Source organism: Pituophis catenifer, unplaced genomic scaffold (genome assembly GCF_029215685.1).
Source record: "Pituophis catenifer annectens isolate HBS135680 unplaced genomic scaffold, rPitCat1.0.hap2 SCAF_6, whole genome shotgun sequence".
Lineage (NCBI taxonomy): Eukaryota > Metazoa > Chordata > Lepidosauria > Squamata > Colubridae > Pituophis > Pituophis catenifer.
Window position 1 is genome coordinate 11,061,767 of NW_027256886.1, and position 12,191 is coordinate 11,073,957.

Genomic DNA, 12,191 nt, shown 5'->3' on the forward strand with positions numbered 1-12,191 from the left:
GGACGATCTAAGCTATCCTTAGCTTTCCTTATTCTGCCTTGTTTGTGCCCTGGTGTTCTTGTATTAGACACCCTGTTCCTTATGTCTTCCTTGTTAAATAAGACTGAAGCATTTCAAACATGTTTTTTTTGGGTTCAGGTCAATTATTCTTTGTAATGTTTTGACTTACAGGGCTTACACTCTGGTGTACACTTACCAAATGCCTCATTCCCTGCTTAATAGTGTTGGTTATATGCTTATCAAATATTAAGGCTCTAAAAGTTCAAAGATTTTACAGTACTTACGAAGACGAAGTACACTTTAATAGTGTGTCTCCCTCGTGAAAAGAGGAAACATATATTTTTACCCAGTAAAAAACAATTTTAAGAAATCTGAGGATACACTGCCATTATTATTATTATTATTATTATTATTATTATTATTATTATTATTATTATTATTATTATTATTATTACTATTATTATTATTACATGAAACTCAGTCAACTGAACATTCAAAAATGGTTATTATTATTAATAATAATAATATAATAATAATATTATAATAATAATATTATAATAATAATAATAAATTAGAAGTACTACTACTACTACTAGTAGTAGTAGTACTTCTAATACTATTCCTGTTATTGCCACAGGGCCACCTCTTTCATACTTCTTTCATACTTAATTCCCAGCAAAAATGGTAGTGAATGACAACAACTTTTCAACATCGCAGTTTTGAGGGGCTTGATGATGTTATTGCCCTTCTCTTTGATTTCTGTCATCAAACATGGAATTGTTTTTTTTTTAACCAATAATATTCATTAAATGGAAATTTTTAAAAAGTGATTGAACAGCCATTTGCCCAGAATGGTATCGGGTCTCCTGCTTGGACAAGGTAGTTGGACTAGAAGATCTCTAAAGTCTTTTCCAACTCTGACATTCTGTGTTCTAAATTCCCAATTTCCCGTCACATGATATGAGAATTTTAAATTGGTGCTTTGGGTCCCCAACCAAGTCTTCATCGGGTTACTTAATGCTGCGTGGTTCTTTATGCTGTCCTTGTTTCACAATAAGAAGCCTTTTTGTTACCTCAGTTGTGGTTGAGTGGCAAATGGTTTTTTTTCCCATCCGCTTTGAATATCCATCTACTTTCTCCTTTGAGAAACTCTTCACAGCTTTCATTGTTGGAGGGAAAGGAATCCATGCTGAGTGTGAGACAGTTCAGAGCATAATGAAGATAAATTAGGGACAATTCCCATCAAAGGGAGTTCCCGTAAAAAATTGTAGTCCTTGACTTATGACCACAAATAAGCCAAAAATTTCCATTGCTAAGCAGGTTAATTGTTAAGTAAGTTTTGGCCCATTTTATGATTTCTTTGCTGCAGTTTAGTGCCGTTGTATCTTCAAATGGTCACTAAACAAATGGTTGCAGGTTGAGGACTACCTGTGAACATTGAAATAATTTTCTGAAAACCCCTTTAACTTGGACTTTCAGTTTGTACCTACTGCAATTATAAGTGTGTCTCTTCCCCTCCCCCACTCTCATTGGGAGTCACGTGGAATATGCATTTAATGAGTTGTTGTTATTAAAGACTTAAAGGGCTCAACAGTTGGGTTTTGTGAATATGACTTGTCCAGACATCACAATTGATCAAAGAAGCAACCAGACTTTGTCCTTCCTTACTCACACACTACACAATATTCTCCTTCTGTATTTTGGCTTAGCTTTGCTAAGTCGACAACACTGTTCTCTTGGTTTTCTCACGTTGAATTAGTTCATACTGATTTGAAGTGCTTTTAATCAGATTTTTAACTGATTTTTAATTACTCTCCTTAGTTGCCTTCATTGCCCTCTGGACAGTAAAATGGGATTGTTGTAATCTCTTCACAACAATGTGAAAGCACAGCTGCCAATTTGTTAGCTTAGTGTTGGTCTTCATAATCATAGAGTTTGTCCCAAGAATCTAGGATAACATAATGTGTCGGCATGGGATAGCAGATCCAAGCATTATGGTTTTTTGTAATTGACAGATTTTTTTAAAGTGCTATCCAATATTTTTTGATATGGTACTCAGGGTGCCAAGAATCACTGGGGCCATGACATACAATTTATGCCAAAATCTTTCAACTTTGATTTTTAGATCTTGATACTTTGTGATCTTCTCCAATTTTTTGTCTTCTAGACTATGATTTCCTGATCTTGCCCCATCAAATATCCACACTTTCTTCTTTTCAACCACGGTTAAATCTGTTGCGTTATGTGTCAAGACTTTTATCAGTTGTATTCAGAAATCCCATTGCTGTTACTGTGTTTCCCCGAAAATAAGACCCTGACTTTTTTTTTTTTTTTGAACCCTGAAATAAGTGCTTGGCCTTATTGCCATGCGCTCAAAAGCCCAATTGGGGCTGTCAGGGGATGTCTTATTTTGTGGGAAACAGGGTACTATTATTATGGTTAGTAACATAGTTGAGTCAGATTAAACTGGATTTGACATTTTTATCAACCCATTGAGTCCTTTCTAAGGACCTGGGATGGGCAGATGTTGACACACACACACACACACACACACACACACACACACACACACACACACACACACACACACACGTACATGTGTATAAATGTATAAATAAAATATTTGTTGGCGTTAGATATCATCACAGAATGTAAACCCTTCCAAGTAAACCCACTTCTTGCATTTGGTAGTGATTCTGTCAGTGCTAATGATGTTCAAGTGATACTCCAGATGTTTTGGGATTGCACCCAAGGCACCTATCACTATTGGTACTGGGTCTGCTTATTATTACTGTTGTTATCAGCTTTTTTAAAACACACTTGATTTTCTAAATAAGGGAACGGATGCCATCTAGTGGTATTGCAAATGCCACATTGCCAACCTTTATCCTAGAGGTACAGACTGTAGCTTATTGATTTATATTGACTCTTTCCCAGTGTTTAAGAAGTGACAAGCAGAGGTTTCATCATTGCCTCGTCTTTAAAAATGGATGAACTCTTCAACATTTGTATCCAGTGCAACAGGAAATCTCTGTTTTTAATTACTGGCAGGATCCAGAAATAAATCCAGTGCTTGAAGGCCACTGAGAAATAGTCAATTTGAAGGCTTCCACCGGTCTGGGAATAGTACCGAGCTGAACCCATTATTGTAGGGCATATATTTGTGAGGGCACCTTGAATAGTCAGAATTTGATTCTCACACTCCAATGCTCTTATTGGCTGCCAATCCCCGAAGGCCTCTTTGGATAGGTTATGGAAATGGTTCAGTTTAAAGTAAATCATTATTTTATAGGCTGAGCCGCTTTTATCAGCCAGCAACACAGTCAAAAGAATAAGAAGGTTACAATAAACTATTTTGTGTTAAATTTAAATTTACCGACAAAGAAATAAAGGGAGATTAGTATAGCTACTTCCGTTTGTCGCGGAAGCAACTGCCTGCAAAGGCTCCTGGATTGGGGCTGAAAGGCGAAAGCGGACTCAGTATGCTCCGTCCCATATTTAGGTAGACCAGGTTGCACGATAGACCGGTCTCGCCGGAAAATCACGTATTCTGTGGCAGTTAGAGTTCGACAACTCTAAATCAACCTTAATGCCTAACTTGTGTGATTTTCAGTAAACAGGGTTAATAATTAACGCTCTGGATAATCGATGCGCCTCAGCATATTCAGGATCTGTGTCTTGTTTTCTAACTTACGTTGCAGATTTTTTTACCTGTTGCTAATGAAATATTCCCCCCCCCCCTTTCTCCTTTTCTACTTGTCTCTTGCCTTCTACCCCTGTGTTTTTAGGATGGTACTTTGTTTGATGGCCGGCCGATAGAGTCTCTCTCGCTGATAGATGCCGTGATGCCCGATGTGGTGCAAACGAGGCAGCAGGCATACAGAGACAAACTTGCTCAGCAACAGGCAGCCGCGGCCGCAGCCGCAGCGGCTTCAACAAACCAGCAAGGATCTACGAAAAATGGTGAAAATACTGCAAACGGAGAAGAGAATGGAGCCCATACTATAGCAAGTGAGTGGAGATGCAATTAATGGATTGCGAATGATTTGGTAGGCAGCCTGAGTATGTGCTTGTGTATTTAAAAAAACTCAAGTTATTCCACCTTCTGCATACAAAACCCGCTCACAACATTTTTAAAAAAAAATTTTAAAAAATATTTTGAAATGCAATCTGGGTAGCTATTTTAAGCATTTCAACCTTCAAGTCAGTCAGATGGATGAGAAGATAAATAAAGAAAAGCCAAAAGCAGAGGGGAAACACCCTACCTTATCTAGCTATTATTTGGGATTGGTTTTACAACATACAGATTTATTTTAAGCCACCATTGCCTGCCTTTCCTTTTTTTTTTTTTTTTTTTGCATTTACAAGCCCCTGTGGCCTGCTTCTGCTGGAAATTCAAAATGTTGATCTAAGGCACGGGTGTCAAACTCGCCGTGTCACTTTGCCGTCATGTGATGGCAAAGTGGGCTTGGCCTGTGCGCGTGATGCATCCGGCCCGCGGGCAGCCAGTTTGACATCCCTGATCTAAGGAAATATTTCTCAACTTTAGCAGCAGCTGGCTGGGGAATTCTGGGAGATGAAGTCCATATCTCTTAAAGTGGCCAACCTTAAGGAACAAGGAGATTGTGGTGAACGAACCCCCCCTGCTGGCGAAACAGGCAAATGCTGGAGACCATGAGTCTTCCTATTCACTTCCTAGAAGTGAATATATCCAGCTGCTCCATTCAATTGCCAATTGTGCTGGAATAGCTAATTCAGTCTCTTTCACACACCCAAGCAAATGTATTAAATGTACGTGAGCACACAAAGTCCTCTTGTCTCTTAGGACTACTGTTCCACCCAGGAGTAGAAGGAATCCTCTTAAATTAGTTTGCCAGAGATCAAAGGCTATGCTTAACGTGCCTCTCATTTCATGGAAAATGAACTACGTGATCGTTTTCAACTTCTGCTCTTGTAATCCAAACATAACCTTTTAGCATTTTAATTTAATTTAATTTAAAAAAAAAAAAGATTTTGATGCTAGCTCACAATAAAGCTGTTTTTGGTAAATCATCTGGTCTTGTTTACTGAGAAATATGTGCTTAATAAGTCTTTTCTTGCCAAAGAAATATATTACTGAGAAATATATTATATATTACTGAATCATAGCCACTGATTGGCTACGTAGTCACAGTATTCAACTCAAGTTAGATGAACGTGATAAAACTACCAACGAGCTGTTTTTGAGAGCCAAGAAACTTCATATAAAACAGATTTTTTTTTTTTTTTTTGAAACTTTACCAGTTAATATTCTCCTCTTGGAGCATACGTAATTTTTATCATGGAGGAGGGATGGAAGAACCACACATGTACAAAGAAACATACCCTGTATAGACTTCAAAACTGTTTTGGCTTTATTTTAATTCAGACCTTTTATTCCCTTTATTACTGAATTACATCCTCATGCGTGATTTATCCATTTTTAAATATAAGACAATGATGAAAGCATTTTGTGTACTTTTTTATCCATTTGTCATCTTAGCCTCCTTCCCCCCCCCTAGAATATTCTATAGAACAAATGGGGACACGGTGGCTCAGTGGCTAAGATGCTGAGCTTGTCAATCGAAAGGTCGGCAGTTCAGCAGTTCGAATCCCTAGTGCCGTGTAATGGGGTGAGCTCCCGTTACTTGTCTCAGCTTCTGCCAACCTAGCAGTTCAAAAGCATGTAAAAAATGTAAGTAGAAAAATAGGGACCACCTTTGGTGGGAAGGTAACTGTGTTCCGTGCGCCTTTGGCGTTTAGTCATGCCGGCCACATGACCACGGAGACGTCTTCAGACAGCACTGGCTCTTCAGCTTTGAAACGGAGATGAACACCGCCCCCTAGAGTCGGGAACGACTAGCACATATGTGCAAGAGGAACCTTTACCTTTATAGAACAATTATTAAGATAAGATCGTTCTAATCTGGTCAAGTGGGGAATTTAAATCAACACCTCCCTCCTTAAAGACCAACATATGAATCTACTACAACTTCTCCAAATTGGAACCTCCTGAATATTAAGGCTATTATGTGTCCTATTATTCCTGACTCAAGCTCCATGGATTTGAGTTGATGGGAACTATAGTCCAAAATTATCAAAGGACACTTTTACTTTAGGACTAAAATGTATGCACAGTCAATGACAAGGATATGGAGTCTTATTTCCTTTTCAATACTCAGTTAATTTTAAAAAAAGGGTATGGACTCTTATTAAGAAGAATTCAAGTAGAGGTGTGAGATAGCACATTAACAACATATCTACGAGAGTAAAAAGAGTGAACCAAATACAGGTGGTCCTCAGTTTATGACCACAATTGAGCCCAAATTTCTGCTACTTAGTGAGACATATGTTAAATGAGTTTTGCCCCATTTTACAACTTTTCTTGCCACAATTGTTAAGTGAATCACTGTAGCTGTTAAATTAATAACATAGTAGTTAAGTGGTTTCCCCATTGAAGGTCACAAAAGTGGATCACATGATCCTAGGGCACTGCAACCGTCATAAATATGAATCCGTTGCCAAGCGTCTGAATTTGGATCACAAAGCCATAGAGACGCCACAAGGGTCGTAAGTGTGAAAAACGATCCTAAGTCACTTTTTTCAGTGCCGTTGTAACTTTGAACAGTCACTAAATGAGCTGTCGTAAGTTGAGGACTACCTGTAATAAAAGTGATGATGTCCTTAGGTATCCCATAAGCTAGACGTAGGGCATGAATGAATAATAACAATAACAAAACAACAATAATTTAATGGCAACATACCTCCCCTTTCCTTATGGTTTCTTTTGGATAGATAATCATACAGATATGATGGAAGTGGATGGTGATGTTGAAATCCCTCCTAACAAAGCAGTGGTGCTGCGGGGTCACGAATCTGAAGTTTTCATCTGCGCCTGGAACCCTGTCAGTGATCTTTTGGCCTCAGGGTATGCTTTCCTAAAGAAGTTGAAAATGTAACCTCTCTTTTCCAGCTTTAATCCTAAAGAAAACTTCTTCATTTCCATATCTTCCTAACTTGTTGAATTGGAAATGTAGGAAACGGGAGACTTTGAGTCTGATTAGTAGCACATAGACACTTGTATGAGAAGGGGAATGTAAGACAATGCTCTTCTGGTTTAGTTGGTTGAATAGGAGCAATCAGGTTATCTTGTCTAAAGTCCAAGGAGTTTGAATCTTGTTACGGAATCATCTCTACATAGCGGATGATTGTACAGGCAGGCCTCGAGTTATGACCATAACGGAGCTTTTAATTATGGTTGAAAGTTGTGATGGTCGAAAGCTCTCTGGTCGCATAACTGACCTGATTTTATGACCTTATTGCTTTGGTTGTTAGGTGAAGCAAAGGTTTGCTATGGACCAATTTTGGTGAAAACCATAATGAACTGCCAATTTCATTATAAAACACAGTCAAGTGACTGGGATGCTATGAGTATCCATAAATGCAGTCCAATCGCCTAGCGCTTGGAGTGTGGTATGTGACCCAGAGGGACTCCCCAATCATCAGAACTTCAAATCCGGGTCATAAGTAACCCACAGGGAGATCTATTGGAACTTCAGACGATTACTAAGTGACTAGTTGTAAGTCGAGGTCTACTTATAACTGAATAGTTATTAAATTGTATGGTAGTACATCTTTTCTTGATGCTTTTCAAGAACACTTCATATTCTTCTTCTCTTTTTAAGTCTTTGGTGAGCTTGACTGAAAAGAATTGTATTTTGTTTTAAAGAAGCTGTTTATTTTGCAGATCTGGAGATTCAACGGCAAGAATCTGGAATCTTAGTGAAAATAGTACCAGCGGATCTACGCAGCTGGTGCTTCGGCACTGTATACGAGAAGGAGGGCAAGACGTACCAAGTAACAAAGATGTAACATCTCTGGATTGGAATGTGAGCAGAAATTCCCGTGTTCAAATTAGTAATCATATTTTGAGCTTCAAATACATGCATTCCTGGAGGTGACCGCTTCCAGATTTCCATGAGCGCTGTAGACGTATGTTTTATTCCTCCGGTGGTAGAACCAAGCCCAAGAGGTCTTCTGCTGAAGTTTCAGTGTAAGGTGTACCAGGGAGATTAAGTATACACACTCATTAATCTAGACATGTATCCCGAGTTTTTCAAAAAGCTTTCAAAATTCAGCAGTCTTTTGCAAATTGGTTTTTACTGTACTGTATGTGTCTATGGAGATTCTCAGTCATCCAGGCCATGGTTGTCCCAAAGGTGCTTTTTCAAGAGGCAACTGGACTTTCAAACAACTTGCCTCTTGAAAAAGCACCTTTGGGATTATAGTGCATTGGAGTTATGAAACAGCAGTTGTGCCTGAAAATGTAGCTCCAGAGAATATGAAGCAAATGTGGAATAGCAGCATTTGTATGGGTGAACAAAAGCAATCTTCAAACTTCCTGGATAATCTTGCCAGAAACAAGGAACACTTTCACCTGCAATTGAATCTTTGTGCAGCAAAAAAACCCTCACCCCTCGAGTCAAATCAAAATGAATTAACTCAACCATCAAAAAAGTCTTTCGCAGAGAAGTTTAGGGAGCAATTCTCAAAAGTTCATTAAAGGAAGGATATGAAGAAATGATAGATTTGCAAGAAGATCAGTGTGAAATGAGATATTATTTTTAAAAGTTTCTATTTTAAAATAGAGTGCAGAGAAGAGCAACAAAGATGATTAGGGGATTGGAGGCTAAAACATATGAAGAACGGTTGCAGGAACTGGGTATGTCTAGTTTAATGAAAAGAAGGACTAGGGGAGACTATCAGTGTTCCAATATCTCAGGGGTTGCCACAAAGAAGAAGGAGTCAAGCTAGTCTCCAAAGCACCTGAGTGTAAGACAAGAAGCAATGGGTGGAAACTAATGAAGGAGAGAAGCAACTTAGAACTAAGGAGAAATTTCCTGACAGTTAGAACAATTAATCACTGGAACAACTTGCCTCCAGAAGTTATGAATGCTCCAACACCGGAAATTTTTAAGAAGATGTTGGATAACCATTTGTCTGAAGTGGTGTAGGGTTTCCTGCCTAAGCAGGGGGTTGGACTAAAAGACCTCCAAGGTCCCTTCCAACTCTGTAATTCTATTCTATTCTAAAATGGCTAGCCACTGATTCCTGAGAGAGTCTGTGGAACTTTTTTTTCTCTCCAAAGATATTTGTAATAGGACTCATTAAATACACCTTTGATGCCCAAAATGATTCAGAGTTGAGCTGGTCTGCTCCTCAGATACTCTGTTGTGATCTTATGAGAAATCAAAAATGATCATAAATAGATAGGGATTCTTTAAGCAAGAAAATCATGGGATATTTCAGGTTGAAACGTTTTGCACACCTCTTCTAGCAGTTCCTCAAAAAAAACCTGACTTCTTACTTGGGAAGATATGATCACCCTACCAAGTACAAAGAAAATTTCATGAAACACGAAAGCTTTGAGAGGGGATGTATAATTCACACTTTGCACATCTCTAAACCAGAGGAAGCATGCTCTGCTTGAAGATTACAGACTGTTAGAACACGCAGTAATAGAATAATGTTTATACTTTATATTCCAGAGTGAAGGTACGCTCCTAGCAACGGGGTCGTATGATGGTTTTGCAAGGATATGGACTAAAGATGGTGAGAGCAACATTATTAGTCCTTTTCCCCCTTTTAAAGATAAAATATGACAGGAGGAAGTACTTCAAATGCTTTTTGGTCAGTCAGGCAAAATATAATAACTGGTGTCCTTTAATTTTTAGGTAATCTTGCCAGCACATTAGGACAGCATAAAGGTCCCATATTTGCATTAAAATGGAATAAGAAAGGAAACTTCATTTTAAGTGCAGGTGTGGACAAGGTAAGATGGCATTGGTTTATTTGAAATACATTGCTGCAGATAAAATTATGAAGATAGTTTAGGACAGTGGTGTCAAACTGGGGGCCCACGGGCCAGATACATCACATGCAGGCCACGCCCATCCTGGCTCTGCAAAAAAAAAACAAAACATTGCGATACATCACGTGACATGATTGAGTTTGACACCCTAGTTTAGGATATGGAACACACAAAATGAAGTGTTCTTTAGAAAGAATACAGGTGCTTTAGTTGTTTCACTTTACTATTAGCAGCTAGTAAGCATAACAGATACCACTCTTTTTTTCTAAATAAATTGTGGGCAAGTGTAGGAATACAAGTAGTTTTCTACTTACAACCACAATTGAGCCCCAAATATCTACTGCTAAACAAGGCATTTGTTAAGTGAATTTTGTCCCATTTTACGACCTCTTTTGCACAATTGTTAAGCAACTCGCTGCAGTTGTTAAACAGATCAGGCTTCTCCCATTGACTTTGCTTGTTGGAAGCCAGGAAGTGATGATCACATGATCCCAGAACAGTGCAACTGTTAGGAATACATGCCAGTTGCCAAGCCCCAGAATTTTGATCACATGACCTTGGGGATGCCGCAACAGTCATAATTGTGAAAAATGGTCATAAGTCTTTTTTTATAATGGTGTTGCAACTTGTGGTCACTAAACAACAGTTGTAAGTCAAAAACTATCTGTATAGTCATAATAGACTTTAAATTATGGAGCCCTTGGTGCTCTCTGAGCTTGGTTGTTTTCTTGCAGATGTTTTATTAACCAATTAGGTAACATCTTAAGTGCTACAAGACTGTGGTTCAGCACTGAACATTTACGTAGTTGGATAATGAAAATAATCAAACTCGGAGAGCACCAAGGGCTCCACAGTTCAACCCCAAGTTAGAATCTTTTTTTGTATTGAAATACAATTTAATTTTTCTTTTTTCTTTTTAGTTAAAAAGGTTGTGTTTGCAATAGTTATAAAACTAGAACCATGGTGGTGAACCTATGGCCGCTTTTGGGCCCAGGAGGCTGCAGGAAAGCCTGCTAGGCCAAAATCGGGGCGGTGGGGTCGTGCACGCATGCGCGAGGGGAGCATGAGGGTCATGAGTGGGGGGGCGCACTTTCGGCACACGACGAGAAAAAGGTTAGCCATCACTGACCTAGAACATACAGATGACATGGCAGTGAAAAGAAACTTTTTGATAAGGAAAGCCTACAATTTATATCCTTCGACTCATTAGCCTTTAAAAGGGAATCCGTTCTTTAGAAAATATAGTCTTAAATATTGTTTCAGTTGATTTTGGTAAATTTAAACATATTCAACATTGTAAAACCATTTTATGGTTTTTGTTCCATTTTTCAATTCAGACCACAATTATTTGGGATGCACATACTGGAGAAGCCAAACAGCAGTTTCCTTTTCATTCTGGTATGTATTTTCTCTTCCGATTAAAGAAGGAACAGCTCTTAAGCCAGTGTTTTGTGACTTAGTTAATAATAGTTTTTGAGGTTTTTTTGTAGTATGTGTATGTATGTGTGTGTGTGTGTTTATGGGTGCGTGCATATTTACAGTTAGCACATATTTCCAACAGCACTATTAGTTGATATTCCAGCTAGTTCAGCTGTGGGGAAATTGCAGGGTCCTTTAAAAATAAATTTTCTATCTTGTTTCAGATTTCCTCCTATTGACAGAAAAAGGAAACTGGTTTAATTTACTTTCTCTTGAATTGAATCAGTTCAACTTCGAGTTTGCATTGCTACCAGCAACGTATTAGAATAGATTGCTTTCTCGATTCTTGATTGGATTTTACTTAAAATAATGATTTATAATCTGCATTTTATTATACAGGTAGTCCTCATTTTAACATCCAGCAACCTTTGTCCAGCAACCATTTAAAGTTACAGAGGTGCTGAACAAAGGGACCTACAACCAGCCTTTGAAGTTCTGGTCTTTGCAGTGCCCTCCCACCCTAGCCAAATGATTAAAATTTGGATTCCAGCTCGCACTTCACTATCGAGCAGTGTTCACACGCATTATACACTCCTTCCTGTTCACTCACATGCACCATGTCCTACTTCTCCTTGTTTGCATGCATTGCAATGTCTTCTCCCCACTCTTGAGATTGCGCCACTCTGCAACATCCATACCCTCCATGTTTGGCCTGCATGGGTCTTCCCCCTTGTGGCAATTTCACACTCATTACTTGGCACTCCCACTGTTTCCCGCTTAACAGCCTGTGCATCTTGGGGTTATGACAGCAACTGCCTGGATTGCTGTCACTAAACAATGCAGTCCCGTGACATTGTTCTTAACAACCACATCACTTAGTGGC

General features: G+C 38.7%; 1 protein-coding gene across 5 annotated transcripts in view; it reads left to right on the forward strand.

The window, feature by feature from the left end:
- The window catches only part of TBL1XR1 (TBL1X/Y related 1), a 243,633-nt gene that overhangs the window by 212,813 nt on the left and 18,629 nt on the right, over positions 1 to 12,191 (forward strand). For all 5 annotated transcript variants that reach the window (XR_011600525.1, XM_070946263.1, XM_070946265.1 and 2 more), the window contains 6 exons: positions 3,789 to 4,011; positions 6,814 to 6,946; positions 7,766 to 7,907; positions 9,567 to 9,630; positions 9,753 to 9,850; positions 11,227 to 11,287. Coding sequence is in view for 4 of the 5 variants with exons in the window: in XM_070946263.1 (XP_070802364.1) it covers positions 3,789 to 4,011; positions 6,814 to 6,946; positions 7,766 to 7,907; positions 9,567 to 9,630; positions 9,753 to 9,850; positions 11,227 to 11,287 (721 nt within the window). In the remaining variant the exon portion in view is untranslated. The remainder of the gene's footprint in view (positions 1 to 3,788; positions 4,012 to 6,813; positions 6,947 to 7,765; positions 7,908 to 9,566; positions 9,631 to 9,752; positions 9,851 to 11,226; positions 11,288 to 12,191) is intronic.